The 22,506-nt window shown below is 42.4% G+C and overlaps 1 protein-coding gene across 1 annotated transcript in view; it reads left to right on the forward strand.

Annotated features, from left to right (window-relative positions):
* LOC148539223 (organic solute transporter subunit alpha-like) overlaps positions 1 to 7,757 on the forward strand; it is a 64,569-nt gene extending 56,812 nt beyond the window's left edge. The window contains exons 6-8 of the mRNA XM_088451510.1: positions 2,501 to 2,647; positions 3,646 to 3,751; positions 7,573 to 7,757. Of these exons, the coding sequence (XP_088307636.1) occupies positions 2,501 to 2,647; positions 3,646 to 3,751; positions 7,573 to 7,757 (438 nt within the window). The remainder of the gene's footprint in view (positions 1 to 2,500; positions 2,648 to 3,645; positions 3,752 to 7,572) is intronic.
* The last annotated feature ends 14,749 nt before the right edge of the window (positions 7,758 to 22,506 follow it).

The raw sequence follows: 22,506 nt of genomic DNA on the forward strand, positions 1-22,506 counted from the left end.
AGATCTCCTCCAAGTCGCATATGAGGTGTGGCTAATAAATAAAGAGACCGATGCTAAAATTTATCTTTAATTATATTAAGTACATTTTAACTCCATTCCCCTTCTATGTACTCCCCTTCTGCATACACACACCACTGCATTCTTATTTTCCATTGGTCAAAGCCACACTGTAGCTCATCTGTCAGCTCTGTCATTCTCTTCTTTACCTCAGTAACTGATGTAAAATGGGTTCCCCTGAGTACAGATTTGACTTTCTTTTCTCTAAAGTCACATGGTGCTAGGTCTGGTGAGTATGAAGGATGTTCTAGCACTGCAATGCTATTTGTTCAAAAAATGCTTCACAGACAGAGCTGTGTGGGCTGGTGCATTGTCCTGATAGGGGATTAAACCATATTTTTACAACTCTGTCCTCTTCGGATTCTTCCCTGCAAAGTTGCTACAACATTAATGTAGTAATGCTGATTCACTGTTGCTCCTTCTGGTACCAAGTCTTCCAAAATAACATCTTTGATATTAAAGAAAACAATTAACATGCCTTTAAATTTGGATTTGCTTTGACGTGCTTTCTTCATTCTTCGTGATGATGGTATTTTCCAGTGAGTGGACTGATGTTTTGTCTCAGGAGCTTACTGGAAGATTCGTATTTCATCACAGGTAATAACTTTATCTAAAAATTGCAAATCCACTTACATTTTTTCCAAATTGTCTGTACAAATTTGCTTTCAATTTCCTTTCTGCTTGGCAGTGAGAAGCCTTGGAATCATCTTAGCACATACTTTTGTCATGTTAAGATCTTGATGCAAAACTTGCCTAACAGTTTCTTTGTTGATGTTTACCATTTCTGCTATAATTCGAATGATGAGTCAACGGTCAATTTGAGCAATTTTCAAAATTTTTTACACATGACATTCATCATCTTCGACATACTCACGACCGTAACTAAACCTTTTGTGTCACTCAAACACACATGCAAGTGCCTTACAATCAGCCCCATAAGACTTGGTTAGCATACAGAAAGATTTGGTGAGCATTTTGTTCAATTTAACTAAATAATTTAAGTTAACACATTGCTCTACTTTTAAACTAAGCATTTTGAAAGCAAACTATCTTTGTGAGAGGGGAGAAACTTGCTAAACCATTTTCAGATAGTCCAATGTCAATGTTAACCCACAACCTATTAACTCAACCGTTATTGTTTATTTTTTACAAGTACAGTCTCATTATTTAATAGCCACACCTTGTATGTTTTCTGGCTTTACATTATTTAAAAAATAGAATCTGTATTTGTAATAATTATTAAAATGTTTTGAAAACCAAATGTGTCTCAGTTGTTTTTTTAATATTTCTAACGTGTTCTTGATTTCACAGATTCAGTAACCTTATGCTTTTTCCAATATACTTAAAACAGGAGCATTCTAGAAAGTATGTAAGGGATTATGGCTGACAATTCATAAAGTCTTTTTTTTTAAAACTTACTTTATTGGAACAGTCTATAAAGATTTTTATTCATTGGCCTAAAAAAGTTGCATATATTGCAACGAGAACATTGAAAGAAACCAAGTTTTCTTTTGTTTATCTAGAAACATATGACCACTAGTTTTAGTATTGTTCATCATGCTTGGTGCAACCATATAACACTTCTTACTTTTTTTAATGTAATCTCAGGAGGTTTTTTTACTCCCATCAAATTATTTATTTCTCATAGTATGCCAAAAGATCATTCCTTTTTAAGGTTTCAGTTTTAGTCAAAGCCTAGGATGGAACGGGCCCAGAGTGTCCCATTCTCTGAATCTATCCAAAAATGAGTTGTTTCTGCCATAAATTTGTATTAGGGCAATATTTTTTTGGCCTACAGATTTGTGAGAAGGGGATGCTTTGACCATACAGAATTATGAGAAGAGAATGTTTAGCTTTCATATTGTAATTATATGTGTTCAGTATAAGAATAATGTATTCAGTAAAATGAGCATAGATGTCACATTCACCATGTGGGTTACTGTCAGGGCACCTGACAGCACCACAAGCCAGTGTATCCTATTACAGTGGAAATCATCCATCCGCCAGCTTCCAATTGCAAGACTGTATTGTCCTAGAAAGCCGTGATGGTGGCTTGAAAAGCTTGACACTGACAATCATCTGTGTTAACCTCTTCCCATACCCAGCACTGGTTTGATGGTAGATCTGGTCAGTTGTATGATTACACATCCATGGCAGATAGAAGTCAGGGATAGAGAGGGCAGGATGCCACCAAAAGTAAATAGAATGGGCTACGCTTTGGAGACAGACTGGATTTGTATCAAGGTGGTGGTTGCCTAAGGACGCTAGAACCAACAGAGGGCTACAGCAGCCACTTACCTTGCTTAAATGTCCGTGCCCTCCCTATTCCACCATTGGCCATTTAACTTAGTCAAAGACCTCTGTACTTCAGTTACAACATCACTGCTCAATTCATTGAAATAGTCATGAGCTCTACTGATTAAGGCTTTCTTTTGTTTTGCAGTCACGGGCACAGTCAGCTACAATATATATCAATGTGTCTGTTGGTGTAATTACCATTACCGCACTTTGGGCAGTGGGAATTTTGTTTAATCATGTCAACCCATTCTTAAAAGAAAAGAATATTATCTCGAAATTTGCAGCTTACGAGGTAAGATATTGAACCATAAACAAATAGAATTCATAATAGTTGTTCAATATTTTCAATAGCTGATTACTGTACAATGCCATTGTAACGCTAATTTATAAAGTGTCAGGCCATCCCCTCTAGGCCTCCAATCTACTCTCAGATCAAAAGGAGGGTTAAGGAGGGTGACCTGGCATCACAAGACCATTCCACAAATGTTGCCAAGGAGGCAGCAATGCTGTGTTCTGCCCTTGGCTGGCCAGTTGGACTGCATCCTAGCTTAACTATAAATCACAGTGTAAGAATAAAGCTGTCCGCACATGGGGCCTGATTATGAGTGACATGCTTCTACAGGTACTTTTCCCTATGGCCGCAGCATTGTACTAACATTCATATGCTAATGTGCCAATCAATCAAACTAAGGACCTGATTTAGCTTAGGATGGAATTGCACAGCTGCATTAAAGCAGCTTTGCAACTCCATTCTTGCAATTATGGTAATGCAGCAGAAGGCATCACGCCTCCTTATCTGAGCTGCGTTGTACAACGCAGCATTGGATAATCTGCGAGAACATCAGGTACCTTGACTTGTAGCTGCTCCGGTCTCTGTCTCCTCCTAGAGCTGTTCTGTGTGGTGTTGTCCTTCCCACAATGCATTGCAGAGGACCAGGAGGCAGGATGCAGGCTAAGCTGGGAGCAATAAAGAGGGAGGCAGGTGAAGCACTGACAGTGATGTCACCAGCCAGCACCTTGGGAATCCTGGGTCATATCTGAGCAGGAAGATGAGCCCAGCACGACCCGGGCTAGAGGTTCAGCGGGGGACGCAAGGTTGTATCCCTTCAGGCTACAGCGCACTGGGAGATAGCCCTGTCAGCATGTTCTTTAAGCCACCCATGTGTGGGATCTAAATCACATTTTATATATTCATACTCTATCACACTATACAGTTTAGCATCAGCAGTGGCATAGGTAGTACATTGTATATACAATCAGTGCAATTGTTTTTATTACCTTTATTTGCAGTTTGTTGTCATTCTGAGTCAGCTACAAACATCAATCATCAATATTCTTGGCACCACTGGTGTGATATCCTGTGTTCCACCACTTCCTGGCCCATCCAGAGCATCATGTGAGTTCCTTTTCATTTTAACACTGCTTAAGATTACTTAACAAAGGGGTTAGGTATATACGTATGTTAGACAATCACAATGTTGACATTTATCATGTCGACACGGTTGTATTGTCAACATTGAACATGTCGATATGTTCATGATGTCGACCATGTTTATATTCAGGATGATGATATTGTTAAGGGTAGGGACAGAATAAGAAGAAAACTAGAATTTTGACATTCTAACAGTTACCCTAATGGCAACTCTAACCCTAACACTAACCGTAATGCTAACCCTAAACTGAAAGCTAACACTAGCCCTAGTGATAACCCCAATGGAAATGTCAACATTTTGCAACTTTCAACATTGTGTACCTGGTAATAAGCAACATTATGATTGCATACCTAACAGATGTTGATGTTCATATATGAATGTACTACAGTGTAACTACCGATATAGAGCAAATGGGTGAGGTACGGGATACCGGCGTTCAGAATACCGACAGCAGCATCTAAACCTCCTAAACATTCTTTTCTGCAGCCTAACCCTAACCTTTCCCCCCAACAGCCTAACCCTAACCTTCTTCCCGAGCAGCCTAACCCTCGCCCTAACCATAATACTTACCGGGATACCAGCGGTCGGGATTCTGGCGCTGGGATTCAGACTGCAGATGCGATTCTGGTGCCGTTATTCTGAGTGCCGGCATCCCGACCGCCAATATGTCAACTGCATCCCGAGCAAATAGAAGGAACAGAGTTGAAATAGGTAGCATTTCTGTGATTTTGATGTTGCCTACTGTTGATCACAGTGTATATTGTGTACAGAGATGCTGCATGCAGATCAAGAAATAGAAAAAAGTAAAAAAACACTTTGTAGAATGTAAATTTGTGTTGATTTATAATCTGGGTTTAGGGCAACCTTGTTCGTGTTTTTTTTTTTTACAATATAACAATCAGGAATCCCTCATTTGTATATTGCTGGTAGAGCAGTTTAATACTGATCTGCATATACCGTATATACTCGAGTATAAGTCGACCCGAATATAAGCCGAGGTACCTAATTTTACCACGAAAAACTGGGAAAACTTATTGACTCGAGTATAAGCCTAGGGTGGGAAATGCAGCAGCTACTGGTAGTAATCCCCCCCTGGTACTGTCCCCAGTAGTAATCCCCCCCTGGTAGTGCCCCCAGTAGTAATCCCCCCCTGGTAGTGCCCCCAGTAGTAATATCTCCCCTGGTAGTGCCCCCAGTAGTAATACCCCCCCTGGTAGTGCCCCAGTAGCAATATCCCCCCCTGGTAGTGCCCCCAGTATTAATCCCCCCCTGGTAGTGCCCCCAGTAGCAATATCCCCCCCTGGTACTGCCCCCAGTATTAACCCCCCTCTCTGGTAGTGCCCCCAGTAGCGATATCCCCCCCCTGGTAGTACCCCCCGGTAGTAGCCCCCCCCTGGTAGTGCCCCCAGTAGCAATATCCCCCCCTGGTAGTGCCCCCAGTATTAACCCCCCCTGGTAGTGCCCCCAGTAGCAACATCCCCCCTGGTAGTGCCCCCAGTATTCCCCCCCTCCCTGGTAGTGCCCCCAGTAGCAACACCCCCCCCTGGTAGTTCCCCCATTATTAATCCCCCCCCTCTGGTAGTGCCCCCAGTAGCGATATCCCCCCCCTGGTAGTACCCCCCGGTAGTAGCCCCCTCAGTACAAAGAAATGTAAAAATGTAAAAATGTAAAAAAACACACTTACCTGTAACCCCGCTCCTGGTCCCGACGCTGCTACAGGCTCCTCCGCCGCTTTGCATAATGGGAGAGACGTCGTCATGACGACGTCTCTCCCATTACCCACTGCGGGAGCCGGAAGATGGCTCCCGCAGTGGGAGCAGCAGTAGCCGCTGAGAGTCTGACAGACTCTCAGCGGCTGCTGATTATACCAAACACATAGCTGCCGGCTCCGGCGGCTGTGTGTTTAGCAGTGTGTAGTGCTGACCGAACTCCGTCCGGTCAGTGCTACACACGCGGTGCAGGCTGTGTCACAGTGACACAGTCTGCACCGCGGCCCGTTTGGTACGCTACTCAGCAGCGTACCATGCGGGCATGACTCGAGTATAACCCGAGGGGGTGCTTTTTCAGCACAAAAAATGTGCTGAAAAACTCGGCTTATACTCGAGTATATACGGTATCTTGTTTATATAGAATTATTTGGAGGGATCAGTTCTCTCCTAGAGAAGGGTGTTCTAGTGTGGACTCTAATGTAGTTTAAGAGGGGTATTCAATATGAAAGGTTAACTTCCCTGGCGAAGTTAATATTTCATATCGGAGTTTTTTTCTGCGTAAAGGTATGGTGCGCGCTCCCGCTTATCCCCGTATTCAAAATAAAATTAACGAAAACGGGAAACTCCGAAGTTGGATTTGCGTAAAGTTACGAATGTTTCCTTAAAATAATTGTAAGACCCGCCTAAAGTTGTAAAAACATGGGGGAACACTATGGATACCCCCGTTTTAGCCTTTAATTGAAAGTCGGGGATTTAAATAGCCGCAGCAGGTGTTTTTTTCCCGACATTGAAGAAGTGATGCAGAAGAGCACTTAGGTTATTTTTTTCGTTTTTTTAAGTGGTCCCATCAAATTTGGGGTACATGAAAAAGGGTACTAGCATATTTTTAAGTCCCTAAAGTCAGTTTTTAAAAATTCTGCATTTGTGCACCTGCCGCTATAATTCTATTCTAGAAAACATCTGCCGCATACTTGCAGAATAGCCCTGAACCTATTTCCATATTGTTAAACAATTTTTTCCCATTTTTTTTTTTGCACCCCAATTTTAAAATTAATTTTTTTGGGGTGTCCCTATTTTTTTAAATGTCAATCTCAGGGGTGCAGGCTATTTTTTTTAAGCCTGCACCCCTAAACCCCAATTCTGCACTTTTTTTCGACATCTATTCAATGGTGAAAAGTTATCACCGTTTTTTATCAAAGACTTTTCAAAACTGCGATAAGTCTTTGAAATTGAATACGGTGTAAAACTAAAACCAGTGATATTAACGCAAAAAAGTTAGAAAGTGCGAAATTAACGCAAAAAACGATGTTATCGCACCCATATTGAATACCCCTGTCAGACAGTAAACTTTTTCCTGCGCTTATTAAATGTTTAAAAAGTCTTCACTAAAAAGCCCTTAATAAAGTTTCAAATGCAGCTCCTCTTGTATGATTACAGCAACACTGGAGCTAGAATAGATAAACTGTATAAACACAAACAGTGCACCTATAATGTAGTATTTTCAGGATTGGCAAAAAAATCATATAACAATGTAATACAGATATTTGATATATTTGAAAGTTTCTGATCTACAGACGAATGAGGTGAAATGACCTTCCTTCCAAGGTTTAGCGCACTTTAAACATGAAATGATACGCCAGGATAGCCTTAGTGTAAATTCCTCTAGGGTGCATCCTCCTGTAATTAAACCATTGTACCGAAAGCACCCAACAAAGAAAACCAAAGGCCACTCATTGTGTAATGTAAAATTATTTTAAGAAATAAAATCTTATTAGACAAGTGAATACTGTTACATATAGATTGCTTCTCATAAGCTGGTAACTTAACCTCCTGGTCAACAAATGGAATCAGCGACCATTTCATCGTAAAACAGAGTGCGAGCTCCAAGCAGCTTTGTTTATTGCCTATTGGTGGATGATGGATCAGCCAAACAATGCCACCCATGGATAGGCAAACTAAAGTTATGCACAAACAGCTCTGTGTTTTACTTTCCAATTTGTCTTTTGTATGGAAGTCCTAACATTAATGACTGCAATTATTAATATTGTATCTGTTGAATATTATGTTTATCTCAGACATGAATCAGCAGCTCCTGATGATAGAAATGTTCATCACTACTATACTATGCCGAATTCTGTATCGAAGGAGATATGACGAGCAGCCTGAATCTAGTGACAAAGAGGAAAGTAAAGATAATTTGCACAACAGCGCATTGTATCTAAATGGGATAGCAGCAGATGATGGTCTAGAAAAGGTTTAAAGGATATCTGAAAGCAATGGAACCTAAAACAGACTTTCTCACCAGATGTTTTGACAAACAATTCCGCATTTTTTAACAGATATTGGATGGGTTATAAATACATCTGTAATAGTCAGTATAATTATATATATATATATATATATATATATTTATTTATATACATATACACACAGTATATATCTCAAAAATTTAAATGTAATGAATGAATGAGTCATAATCAGGGCAATGGCACCCTGCATAGAAGTAGAAATCTGTTCTATATTTTGCAGTGGGTAAAGAAGATAATCTAGTCTTTCCCCACTCATGCTGCCATGTTGGGTATGGGATCTAGACAGTCAGGATGCTGTCGGTCAAAATCTAAATGGGTTTTGGTATTTTATCTGAATTCTTGACCCTTACCCTAACCCACCCTTCCCGCAGCCTATCCCTAACCCTTCACTCCTGCAGCCTTAAAGACTAGGAACATACCAGGGCGTGGCCTAATGGGGGGGAGGTGTGGCCATGCCCCCCTTAGGGAAAAAATTGCTAAATGTTGTGAAGAGGGGAGCTCTGTCAAACCAGCAGAGGAGAGGAGACTCCCTCGTCCCACTCCAACCCAGACACAGCAGACCGTGCTGGGCTGCTGTGCTGACAGGAAGCGGCACCATCTGGGATTTTTTCCACCTGCCCGAAGGCACCTGATAAGGGACGTTTTTTCTCTGCTGCGATTGGGAAAACACATGGAACTTAACCTGAAAAGCGGGAATTTTTAGTGCGGTAAAAACAGAGGGTAATTGAATTGCCTGAAAAATAAATTGCAGTAAAGTCCCGTTTTTACCACACGAAAAATTATCGTGGGCTATTGAAATCCCCCCTATGTATAAAATGTTCCTTCTAATGAGCCACAAAATGATGTCAGTCTGGAATCTGGTTTACCTTGGTGTTAAATATGAGTCAAAGTAAGGTATATTAGCATTACCTATACAGTTTTCGAAATCATAGACAGTCTGCTTCATTATAGTACCATGTACATATGAAAAAAATATGAAATAACAGCACTTACCCAGATCAGGGAAACAAGTATTTATGCAGCTGTAAAAAAAGAGGTTTTTGCTACCTCTTGAAAACAGTACAGAAAAGGCAATATACTGCGCTTAAATACCCCAGACAGGACATTAATTAAAAACACACGTAAAAAATTAATAGGTTTAATTACCCGCACTTATTATCAGAAAAAGTACAGAAATTTACATAGACATAAATACCAATAAATACACTACCTAAAGGAATATATATATCATACTGATAACAATATAGATAGTATTATAAAAAAATACAGAGAGTTGATCAGACTCTGGACCTCATTCAGAGTCTCTCGCAAGATGCGGTCGCTCGCTTGCAAAAAGGGGCCGGGTATGCAAATCAAGCGATCGCTCTTTGCGCTGTAAGGACGCCCTCTATGGCTTAGTGAGCGACGGCAGTTAGCGTACGCTGGACTATAAAACCTCCTACCTGTCACTCGCAGCACACGTCATCTCCGGGAAGAGTCTGATTAATCGTGAACATCAAGGGCCATCGGAGCTGCTCGCCGCGCTTGGGGTTGACCTAACCTACCCCAAGCACTGCGAGCAGTTCAGGCTAAAAAACAACCAAGTCACATGTGCGATGACGCTACTTTGCTAATTATGCGCACCCATTAAACGCTGTGTCTGACGGTCAGACACGCCTGCGTTCGCACATCCACACCCCCGTTCACAAGCACCTTCCCCTGTTACCAACCACAAACAGCACTATCTGTCACTCAAAGCAGCGACCAGAAACTGGCTTGCGAGCTAGCAAAATCAGATCGCAACGAATGACTTGCGCATGCGCACTGCGAATTATGCGCATGCGCAGATGTGCGATTATCGCTCCCAGTGAGTGAGCGTGCCCTAGCGAGAGACTCTGAATGAGGTCCTCTATGTATAGGAACCATATATTACTTTCCCAAACAGGAAAAAATCCCCAGTCATGGGTCTCTGGAGTAAAACACAAAATCACAATTTAATTCAGCTTATTTGCTCAATTGTGCACTGATTCATCAGATGCGATACATATAATGCATAAGAAAAATTTAGTCTCATGTATCCAATGGAATGATTGCACTTTGGACCTCATTCAGAGTCTCTTGCTGGAGCTGTGCACTCGCAAGCGGCCCGATGGTTTGCGTACGCGCACGCTTCGTTCTGCGCGTGCGCGAACTACTCTGTGCGATCGCAGGCCTCTCGCTTGCCCAGCAAAGACAGCCCAGTGAAATGAGTGACAGGAGAGGCCGTTTGTGGGTGGTAATAGGGGCAGGACACTCGTAACGGGGGAGTGGAGGTGCGAACGCAGGCGTGCCTGAGTGTTTCAGCGCCGTATTTAGAGGCGTGCATAATTAACACGCATCGTCATAGTACACGTCACATGCCTGTTTTTTACACTGAAGTCCTCGCAGTGCTTCCGGTAGGGTAAGGCAACCACAAGCGCTGCGATCGCTTCCGATTGTCCTCAATGTACCAATGTTTTAATACCCTTCCTGGATATGACGTGTGCTGGTGGGCGGCTCTGCCTGTGCGATTGGGCGTACGCTGGCCGCTCGCTAAGACATGGTGGACGTGCTTATGCCTTGGCGAGCGATCGCTTCCGTGGCGTCATTTTGACAAATTTGCATATGCTGGGGGCGAGCGACGCATCTAGCGAAAGACTCTGAATGAGGTCCTTTGTATCCAAAATAAAATCCTCACTTGCCACAAGTGGTATGACAAGTATACGGCAGTCCACCTCAAAGCATTCATATAATCATTCTCAATTTGATTTCAACATTAGGACATCTATTTCCCAGTTTTAGTACTTGCCGTCACCTCTCATCAGCAGCCTCAGGCGGCGTTGGTAGAATGTAATACCCGCACTTAAAGGGAGTCCCGTACCTCAGTGGGATAACACTCCCATATGCCGTCAGTCTCTGTAGCCGCGTGGGTCCCCAAATTAATAGATCAAAAGACGGCTTGGCGCTGGTAATAGGTGAATGCTGAGGGTACAAGTCCAAAAAACAAGGAGAGCAGCAACGCACATTTCAGCTACTACCGTAGCCTTTTTCAAGCTGCTTATTATATATTACAAGTTGAGTCTCCCATATCCAAATTGCTTGGGACCAGGGGTATTTTGGATAATGGAATATTCCGTATTTTGGAATATTTCCATATCAGAATGAAATATTTTGGGAATGGGACCCCAATATACACACAGAATGCATTTATGTGTTATTTATACCTTATACACACAGTCTGCAGGTAATTTTATACCATATTTTCAATTATTTTGTGGCGCAAGAAAAGTTTGTGTACAGAAATGAAATTAATTTATGTTTCATATACACCTTATGCACACAGCCTGAAGGTACTTTTATACAATATGTTTAATAAGTTGTGCTTTAGACAAAGTTTGTGTACAGAAATTAAATTCATTTATGCTTCATATACACCTTATACACACAGTCTGAATGTACTTTTATACAATATGCTTAATAATTTGTGCCTTAGACAAAGTTTGTGTACATTGAACCATCAAAAATCAAAGGTTTCATTATTTCAGTCATGCCAAAATTATTCCGTATTTCGGAATATTTGGATATGGGAGACTCAACCTGTACTATCTATATTGTTATCAGTATGATATACATATTCCTTTAGGTAGTGTATTTATTGGTATTCATGTCTATGTAAATTTCTGTACATTTTCTGACCATAAGTGCGGGTAATTAAACCTATTAATTTTTTACGTGTGTTTTAATTAATGTCCTGACTGGGGTATTTAAGCGTGGTATATTGCCTTTTCTGTACCATGTACATATGCCAATTCTCAAACTGAGCATTAATTGATTGCATTTATTATGCACATTGATTGTATCATTCTAACATACACTTTAAGGTTCATATAAATAAAGGATGTAGGTAGGAGTTATGTATTAGAACAGTAAGTTATTCCATGAAGTAGCTACCACATGTATGTACAGAATGTCTGTTTTCAAATCAGTATTAATCACCATTGCCAAATGTGCTACAAAATTGTTGTCTATCAAAATAACATATGTATTAAAGATAAGCACATCATACATCTAAATTCGTATATTTATTTCATTTTTTTCTATGCCTATTTACAAAAGGAAGTTGAAGTAAAAAAAAAAAAATCACGCAGTAGAAATTATAACATATGAAAACATTTTAATAAAATAAATAAAATGATGTGCTGGTTTCGTTTATTCCCAAACCTAATGTACCTGGTTCTTTTACATCAAATGCAAAACATGAATGTCAGTCATCGCCTTTGTGTGCAGAAAGGTCCATGAGATTCTTTTTTATTTTAATTGTATATTAAATATAGCGCAATTAATTGCGCCAAAGTAAAGATCTTACATTATGAACATGTGTTCTGCTGTCGAGATTGTACCATTATCAAGAACTTATATGGAAATCATCTAAATACTCTTATTCATCTTCTATACAAGAAGCAAGGTACAGAAATGTCATCATGACATTTATTTCTTATAGATATTTTTGAACTTGATTGTACCATAGTTTTTCAAGTAACATTGTGGGTGGGATGCACTAACATAGTGCAGTACTTACCGCCTCACACCACATCCCTACTGATCGCATATGCACTAACATATGTGATCAGTAGCACAAAGGACAGCTCTTCTGATAAGAGCTGTCCTTTGCGATCCTTGCAGCCCCGTGGGCTTCCGGGTTTATGACCCGGGAGTCCATCTGCGCATGCTCAGAGTGACGCGGCGGCCGCGGGGCAAAGCTGGCGTTACCCTCCACAACGGAACCCCGGCGGCCACGCATTAGTGCATATGGAAAATGCGGTAAAACCCCGGAAATGGCCCTGTGTGTGAACAAGGTTAGCACCATTTACTTTTCTTATATATAAGTGTTAATACTATGCAGCTTGTTTCCATTTTTGATACTATCTATGCAGCTTTTTACTATGGCATATCCATAATCAGAAGCGGCTCCTACCTGTAGATTTGAGGAGGGCTGCCACTGCATGGGATTCCTCTTGATGACGTCACTCAGATGTCAGCTACTGGCAGCATAGATTTTAGCGCATGCGCAGTCAAATTAAAACAGCTTTTATGGACTGCATTGTCTGCAGCCCCTAGAAGCACTGTAAGCCTGCCAGTTAGCGGTGGGCTTCCTGCTGTAAACTCTTAGTGCTAATCGCTCACCGGACTGGCAGTCCCAGGTGGAGGAGTTTCATTCCTCTGGGACTGCTAGCCTGATGTGAGATTAGCACTAAGAGCTTCCAATAGGAAGCTACTACTTGTATTTAGGAGCCGGTCCGTCTGCTTCAGGGTCCGGGACAGGGCTGGTGTTAGGGTGTATGGCAGCCGGAAAAGAGGGGCATGGTCTCACAAGCAAGGGGCATGACCATTGGCCACACAATAGTACCCCAAATTCAAATTACGCCACACAGTAGCACAATCTTATTCATATTACACCACACATAGTGCCCCTGATTCACATTACACCACATAGTAGTGTTCCTTAATCACATTACTACACACAGTAGTGCCCCTTACATGCAATTCCTACAGTAGTAGTGCCCCTTATGCAATGCCCACAGTAGTAGTGCCCCCTATATAATGCCCTTATACAATGCCAACTGTAGTAATGCCTCTTACACTCAATTCCCACAGTAGTAGTGCCCCGTGCCCCTTACATGCAATGCCCACAGTAGCAGCACCCCTTATACATTGCCCACAGTAGCAATGCCCCTTATACAACACCGACAGTAGCAATGCAAAATAGTGGTGCTTATATTAACCTAATAGCTTTTCAAAGGTGCTTGTAAAGGGAGGGGTTTACTCTGAACTACAGAAAGAAAAGACAAAAAAGTTTCCCTCCAGCACATTACAAAAAAAGCTGCACAAAGGCTTGAATACTACATTGTAGTAGAAATCCAGAGGTCTTTGTTGCATATGTTTGAAAATACATGGTTAAGCACCAGGCCGTGTCAAGGCTCCTCAGTATTGGCGCCTCTAACGCTACATAATAACACCACCCACTCTTGGTCATAATTGCATACTGTTGTGCCACATGATACATTTGCCTCCACACAGAGCCCATTCATGTCATGCCACACAGAACCCATTCAGGTTATGTCACACAGTAGTATCCCTTATACACATTATGGCATGCAGTAGTAGTGCCCCCTATACATTATGCAGCACAGTAATACCCCTTACACTACATAGTAATGCCCCTTACACATTATACCACACAGTAATTCCCTTTATAGATTATGCCACATAGTAGTGCCCCATATAACACATTATTCCACACAATAGTGCCCCTTACACATTATGTCACACAGTAATGTCCCTTATAACATTATGCCCCCAGCAACTGACCTCCCCATCTCCCTCCAACAGCCTCTCGCCTCCCCCTGTGTGCCATCAGCAGCTTGCAGGTATGGACCTGGGGCCAGGGCACCAGCTAATTACAGCTGGCATACCGGCAGGCAGCGGCCGACATGGACAGACAGCGTCGGACCAATTTGAATCTGGTGCCAGCCACGAGCCAGTCAGAGTTCACATGCTGGCTGCCAATTAAGAGCCGCCACTGCTGATTGGCTGCCGTCTGCGAGTTCTGATTGCCTTGCGACCAGTGGCGCTGTCTCTCATGTCTTCCTGCTGGTGCACCAGCTGTTATCAGCTGGATGGCAGGCACCAAATCAACACTGCTGCCACCCAGAGCCCCCCTCGGTGGCCCTGACTGGACCAGCCCGCCTTATATGCGTGACTGGCTGCAGGGGGAGCGGTGGGCCCCAGAGGCAGCTCAGGCACCATGGCAGCTGCACCTCTTGCACCCACAGTAGTTACGCCACTGTTTGCATGCATATTAGCAGTCATATATTACTACCCAAAGTTAAAGAGAGAGGAAAAGAGCGAGAGGTGATAGGTTTTAGTAAAGGTTGAGATGAGCACAGGAGAAAAGGCTTGATTGATTTGTGGGGGTATAAGGTAAAGAGGAGAGGTAACGAAGAAGGAAGATTTAATTCGTAGGACCAATTGAAGAGAAGATACCAGAGGGTTCAGGGAAAGAATTAAAAAGGTTGTTGACTGAGGAAGAGAATGTCATTTTACGCTGAATGTTATAAATCTTGTCCTTGAAGTCGGAAACAAGGTCTTAGGCACTGATGGTAGCTGAGTATTCAAAAATGTAGAAAAAATTCAGTGCACTCTGACACTGCAGCCAAAGAATACGTGGCACTGAGTAGCATTTATAACCCCCCTACAAATAGCAATAACTGAAATGTATATTTACTAGGGATGTGCAGGCTCGGATAGGTTTGAGTTTGCATACCGAGTTCGGATTTTTCCCTCCAAAAAAACGGAACTCAGAAAGAGGCAAAACGTCATCTTGCATGGACAAACATCATCATCCCTGGACAAAAGTCCAGGAATGATGATGTTGGTCCATGCAACATCCCTAATATTTACTCTTTCATCACTGTGTACATACTGTAAGTCTTCTTTTAATTCTTCATACGTGGATTAATGCTTAAAAAAGAAAATGTACACACAAGTGTATTACCCTCAATAGCATATATATATATATATATATATACATATATATATATATATATATAAATATATATATATATAACACCCATAAATAAATCAGAAAGATGTGAACCACCACTTCTTTAATCCAACAGATCTAGAAATTCTTCACCAAAGGGTCCAAATGTTCCGCACCACAGACACTTATAAGGTTAAATACACTTACTTACAGATTGCAGATTTTTTGAGCCTTTAATATTAATGTTTCTTCTAGATCTTCCAATATCATATTTCCATCATGTAAAAACAAAAATAAATATCTAGTGCAACATTTTTTGGGCCTTCATTTACATTCTTTGGGATCTTCATTTATATTTTTAATAGATAATGCAATTTCTTAATAATCTAAACAAAGAAAGAAAAGTTTGGCGCAACAGACAAAGTCTGATCTTCAGTTTCTCAGACTTGCCTACCCTCCCGATTTGGCTGGGAGTCGGGGCTGCTCCCGGGCCCCCCGTAAAGGCAGGCAAGCTCCCGGCAGCCGCCGACTACTCCTGCCCCCGCAATTGTATGAGAATCCCCCGCAGTGGGTGGCCAGTGACGCGATTCACGCCAAATCGCGTCATTTTAGATCCGCTCCCTGCTGCACAATGCCGGAAATTTTGGCATTGTGTAGTGGGGGCGGGGCCAAAATGACGCCCTCTCCGCCCACAAACGCCGCCCACATCCCAGTTTTTGCCGATCTGGCTGCCCCTTCCTGGAAGGAGCAGCAAGAATGTCGACATTTACAGTATGTAGTTACTTAGTAGAATATGGATGGTATGTATTTATTTTGCTAAATGTTTACCCCTACTCATGTGATGAGGGAATCTGAACTATGTTGGTAATTATATCATGTGTATTTAATAAAATTGATAAAGAACACAGAGGTAAAACAAATATAAGACAAAATGAAAAATAACATGTGATCATCAGATCTAATAATGTAAAAAGATATAAAAAAAATACAGGGCAATAAGGTGATATAATATAGCATAATATATCTTGGCAGCACAGTATTCTGACATTCCAAATGTAACTACACTGAGATACATATGTTTTGTCTGCAGTGAAAATGTCGACATACATTATGTCGACTACATAATATTGACAGATAGTTTCCAGGTGTTGACATTTTAACTATGTCGACATAATAACATTCAACATTTTGGCGTCGACACTATGAATGTCTACTTGGTGAATACATACCACTACATCCAATAGAGAGATAGCACAGTTCTGTACTTTGTCATTTTATTTCATTTGGACTTTTTTTGGTTAGTTTGCTTCCATTGTGGAAAGGAAATTGTGATTAGGACACACTTATAGGGCCTATTAGCTGCATGTCTCCGTACGGAGTGTGTAAGTGTGTGGCTGCACTTCCGGTACCTCCAGTCCGGTGGACGTAGACCCATAGGGTGAGATCAGATCGCGAGGGGGGAGAGTTGCAGTGCAGTTACCAGCGTTTCACCGCCATTGCAGCGGCAATTTGTCCCGTTTGCAGCATAAAATATTGAGCCATATGTGTCTGTAATTGCATGCGGAAGCCAGATTTACTAATGTATTCATATGGCTAAAGCGAGTATCCATACGGCTTCAAGCAGAAAGCAACACCGCGCATTGTTTTTCTGTCCAAAGCCGCAACCGCCATTATTAGTATCGGCACTTACAACTGTCCCATGCTGGGTGCAAGAGATCTTTCAGTAACTGACATCCCTTCACTGTATGCGTGCCTCAGGATAGCACGGAACGCAAGCTACTGTACACATTCAATCACACCCATGACACTCCTACGAGATGGATCTCTTGCGTCAGACTGCAGTGATAGAGTATTTTGGAATGGTTTATCAGCTAAGTTTCACTTGTATTATTATTTTATTATGTGCAAAATTATTTATTTAACTTTATTACTAATGGTCCATAACCCTACTTTATTTGATTGCATTTTTATTGTTAATTGATTTGGTTTGGTTATCCAGGCGCTGCAAGTCCTGTTGTGTTTTGTTGCTTTGTTGATATAGGCTAGATTGTCATATATTTTTGTAGCAGCCAGGTTTACTAATCTTACTTTATTTAATCATAGTGCAAAACATTTATTTTAGGCTGGCATTCAACTAATACTAAAGCTGAGCATAGAAATAGAAGGCACAATTAGCTGTAATTTGTCTAGGATTGGGCATGGCAGTTGGTAAGCCAATGCTGTCAGCAAATAACAGGAAGATGCTGTTGTAGTGAGCTAAGGAACACAAGCACTGGAGGACTGAAAAAACATTGCCTGGCTTACCTGTGTCACACTAATGGTTAGTCCACCATATAGTGAAAATCACATCAGTCAGTGGATCGTAAGGTGTAAGAAATGAACGTTGGTGGCTGTGCAAGATGGTGTGGCAATATTATTGTCAATCATCTGCTTTACTTTATGCAGCAGTGTATGTGTAAATGGGATTATTTAGCAGTATAATAGTCATCTCACAAGGTTGGGAAAATTCTAGAATAGATACAGGAACATGACATGAATTGAGCTTCAACAGCCACCATATAATAAAGAGAGGATCCTAGTCACAACCATACAATAGAGAGAGCATAGTTAGTGAGCGCCATACCATACAGAGAGCATCCTAATGACTGCCATAAAATACAGATAGCATCTTAGTGAGCACATTACAATACAAAGAGCACCCAAGTAAGCAATACAATACAGAGAGCATCCCAGTGATCACCATACAGATAGCATCCCAGTGACTGCTATGAAATACAGAGAGCACCCTAGTCATACAATACAGAAATCATCCTAATGACTGTCATATACAATAGTAAGAGCATCCTAGTGACTGCTATACAATACAGACTTCGGTCAAAAGACCTCCATATAATACAGGCAACATTTAAGTGACTGTTACAAAATATAGAGACCATACTAGTAACCAATACACAATACAGACATCATCTTAGTGAACACCACAGAATACATAGCATTCTTGAGTCTGCTACACATCCACTAAATTAATTAACCACTTCTCAATTGTTAACTCATAACAACCATACTGTATGTGATGTAATTGGTAATTACATATTGTAGAACTATGGCCCTGATTCAGAGCCGGACGCTCTGAAAGAGCGCTCGCTCTGAATCAGGGCGTTTTTTGTTTTTTTTTGTGCGGCCTACTGGCCGCTCGCATAGCTGTGGATGACCACCCACAGCTATAGCGATCGGCCAGGTTGATGGTCGCAATGGTCAAGACCATTGTGACCATCAGGCTTGCGACGAGACCCTTGTGGTAGGGTTTCGTGGCCGCAAGCCCCAGAGAGATTTCGGCTCAAACAGAGCTGGAATCTCTCCACTGACATCACTCGTGATGTCAGTGTGGCCGCCCCCAAACGGCAGGCGTTCACATGGGAACGCCTCTGTTTGAGCAGCCACCCCCCGCTGTGGACCACCATCGACCCGGTTGCAAGCGCTCAGCGCTTGCGACCGGGTCTGAATCAGGCCCTATGTTTGAATCGGATGGAGGAAATACATTCAGTGCAACAAATATATACTGTAGTATAATCAGGAAAAAAAGAAAATAAAAAAAAATGTTACACAAGTCATTACTATAAATACAAGTGTAAGCAAGACAACTTATATGACACTAGTAAAGTAAAAATTAATCTCAGAATGGTCTGACTCATAGCATATCTTCCAAGAACACAAAGTACACCAAGAACACATAAGGATTGGCTAAGACCTCAATTGAGTGTCAGATAAGGACTATAAACTGTTTGATAAGAAAACTATATTTAAAGCATTTATGACATTTGTAGGCTTATTGGTAACCACAAAATATGTCTTTGCATGCTAGACACATGGCTCACATGTACAATGTTCTATTTCAAATGCACATGACACTAGGATTGTCTAATATATAAGTATAATTACAAACCTTGAAGAGGTAAGTGACCTTGAGATTAGTGTTTGTGCTGAAGAGACCACTGATGTAACTTCCATAAAACCTAATCTGGAAAGTAAGCAAAATTTAGAAGTAATGAGCACAATCTATGGAAAAAGGCAACTTGACCTGCAAAAGATACAAGCCATGCCCTTTTATGAAATCGCATCACTTGTTAAGATGACACTATCCCCTTTATGACTACTCTCAATTCAGCCATATACAGTTATTGTTTTTACTAGCCAGCACCGTTAGGTGGAACCTACAGTATTGTGCGGCTAACCCTTCAGTTAATAAAACACAAACATGCATCACATAATGGAGAGCAGACCAAATTAAGGGGGTCATTCAGACCCGCTCGCGAGCAAAGGACGCTCGCAAGCGGGTCGATGTTGCCCCACTGCGCATGCGCACGACGGAGGGAGCTCCGTCGTGCGCATGCGCGAGACCCGGATAGCGACGGGCTCTCCGTCGCTCCGGGTCTCGCACCAAAGGGGGCGTGCTCTCGATGTTAATTGACAGCACGCCCCCTTTGGTGGGCGTGCCGGAGGCGTGGCTGCCAGACGGAGGTGTTCCCATGGGAACGCCTACCGTCTGAAGCCGGCCCCACTGACATCAGTAATGATGTCAGTGGGAGTGATTTTGGCTCCATCTTTCTGGCCGCTCGCATATGCTGTGGGTGGTCACCCACAGCTATGCGAGCGGCCAGGAGGCCGCTCCATTTTCAGGTAAGAGGGCACTGATTCAGGGCGAGCGCTCTGATCAGAGCGTTCAGCTCTGAATCAGGCCCTAAGTTTTTAGAAACACAGTGGGCCTAATATTGAGTCACACATAGGACTTCAGTCAGAGGCGCTCGCAAAATGCGAGCGCTCGCTCTGAATGAGGGCGGCCGCATCTGTTTTCAGGCCCGGCCTCCTGGCCGCTCGCTAGGCTGTGGGTGACCACCCACAGCTTTAGCAAGCGGCCAGGTTGATGGTCGCGATGGTCAAGACCATCGCGACCATCGGGGCTTGTGACGAGACCCTTGTGGTAGGGTCTCGTCTGCCGCAAGCCCCAGTGAGCCGAGTGATGTCAGTGGGGCCGCCCCCACATGGCAGGCGTTCCATCGGGAATGACTCCGTTTGGCAAGCCACCCCCCCGCCCCGCCTACAAAACAGTGCGAGCTGTCGATCACCATCTACAGCCGCCCCTTTTGTAGTATGCCCCGGAGCGAGAGAATTTCTCTCTCGCTCCGGGGCTTGCGCACGCACAGTGCACCCACTGCGCGTCCGCAGGGCCTCTACATCGACCCGCTTACAAGCGCATCGGCGCTTGCGAGCGGGTCTGAATGAGACCCATACTGTGAACACAATTTCAGACACCCGTGGATAAGGGAATGAAATTAGAATGTCTACAGGGAAAAGGCTGAGATGCATAGTACTTAAAGAGGCACATGCAACTTGCGATGCAAAGTATGCATGCAAAGTTTGCTAAAAATTGCTAGATGTGGCCGCGTTCAGACTTGCATGTGACTCAGAAACAGCTATAGCGAGCGGCCATGATGATGGTCGCGATGGTCAAGACCATCGCGACCATCGGGCTTGCGACGAGACCTTTGTGGTAGGGTCTCGTTGCCGCAAGCCCAAGAGTGCTTTCGGCTCAAACAGAGCAGAGCGGCTCAAACAGCACACCCTCTTTGGTCCGAGACCCGGAGCGACGGTTTGCCCATCGCTATCCGGGTCTCGCGCATGCGCACGACGGAGCCGGCTCCGTTGTGCGCATGCGCACTGGGCCACCATCGACACGCTTGCGAGCGCATAGCACTCGCGAGCAGGTCTGAATCAGGCCCTCTGTCACTTTTGTTCTTGTTCCAATTTTTATAGCTGCATACACACACGATTATTTGAACGACTATCGTTAAATGATATCGTTTAACGATAATCGTTTGAAAAAAATCGTTCACTTTCTGAGTCAAACGATGAACGATTATCGTTCATACGCGTTCACGTTTGTAGTTTGCAGTTTGTAGTTCAGTCAGACTTGTCAACTCAATGATTTTCATTAAGGGAATATGCAAAAATCAGTTGTAGTTCAAAAAAATCGTTCATTACACTTTAAAAATTTTTATCAATAGCGCAACAAAATGTTGAAATATGAATGTATAGTAAAATAGAACAATTTATTTGTCACAAAATAAATGTAAAATAGCATGGATAAAGGAATGTGCAAATGAGTTGGATATAATATAGCAAATATGATATAACAAATAGATAACAGTACAGTGAGTTAAAAAATGTAAAAATACATGAGCAGCTGATAAAAAAAAAACAGGCAATTCATATACATAGGTTGTTGTGACAAAGAATTAGAAAAATACAAAAATAAAATAAAATAAAATTATTTGTAAGGAAAATGTCTGACTTAGTAGAGCAGGGTCCTGATGTTAATGATGATTAGTTTGTGGCATGTGGCTACTGAACGTTGCATGTAATGCAATGGTGCAAAAGTCTTGTAGGTGCATGCACCTTCTACCTCATCCTGTGGTTCCGTTTGCTGCTGCTTGCGGCACAGAAGTGTGCCGTGGTGAGGGAGAGTCTCCTTGTGCGGTCTGTGTGCCGGGTCCCTGTCCGTAGTGCTTCCGTAGCCTGAAGCGGTGGCGGCGGCTGCTGCTTCCGGCTCTCCGTCGGTGAGTGTGCACAATAGCTCACCGCTGGTAAGGTGGTTGTTAGGGTCCGTCTGGCAATCCCACGCCCCCTTCTACGCTCTGGGATTGCCGGACGGACCCTAACTTTTATGAACAATTTTCTGTCAGATTATCTGTCCGATTTTTTAAAGTGTAATGAACGATTTTTTTGAACTACAAACGATTTTTGCATATTCCCTTAATGAAAATCATTGAGTTGGTCAGTCTGACTGAACTACAAACGACAAACGTGTACGCACATGAACGATAATCGTTCATCGTTTTAACTCAGAAAGTGAATGATTTTTACAACAATTGAACGATAAACTATATCGTTAACGATAATCGTTCAAAAAATCATTGTGTGTGTATGCACCTTATGTGATAGGGTCACATTTGGTTAACGTGGTGAACCATTCCTCATTGCAGCTGATATGCTTTGTTGTGTCTGAATTGATATATCAGTAATCCTTTTTGTGGTTATCTGAACACTCAGGGCTGACTTGTCTCCGCTGTTGCATTTCTTGTTTTGTATAGGGGTCACATTTA

The sequence above is a fragment of the Taudactylus pleione genome, unplaced genomic scaffold, assembly GCF_031769625.1.
Source record: "Taudactylus pleione unplaced genomic scaffold, aTauple2 ptg000026l, whole genome shotgun sequence".
NCBI lineage: Eukaryota > Metazoa > Chordata > Amphibia > Anura > Myobatrachidae > Taudactylus > Taudactylus pleione.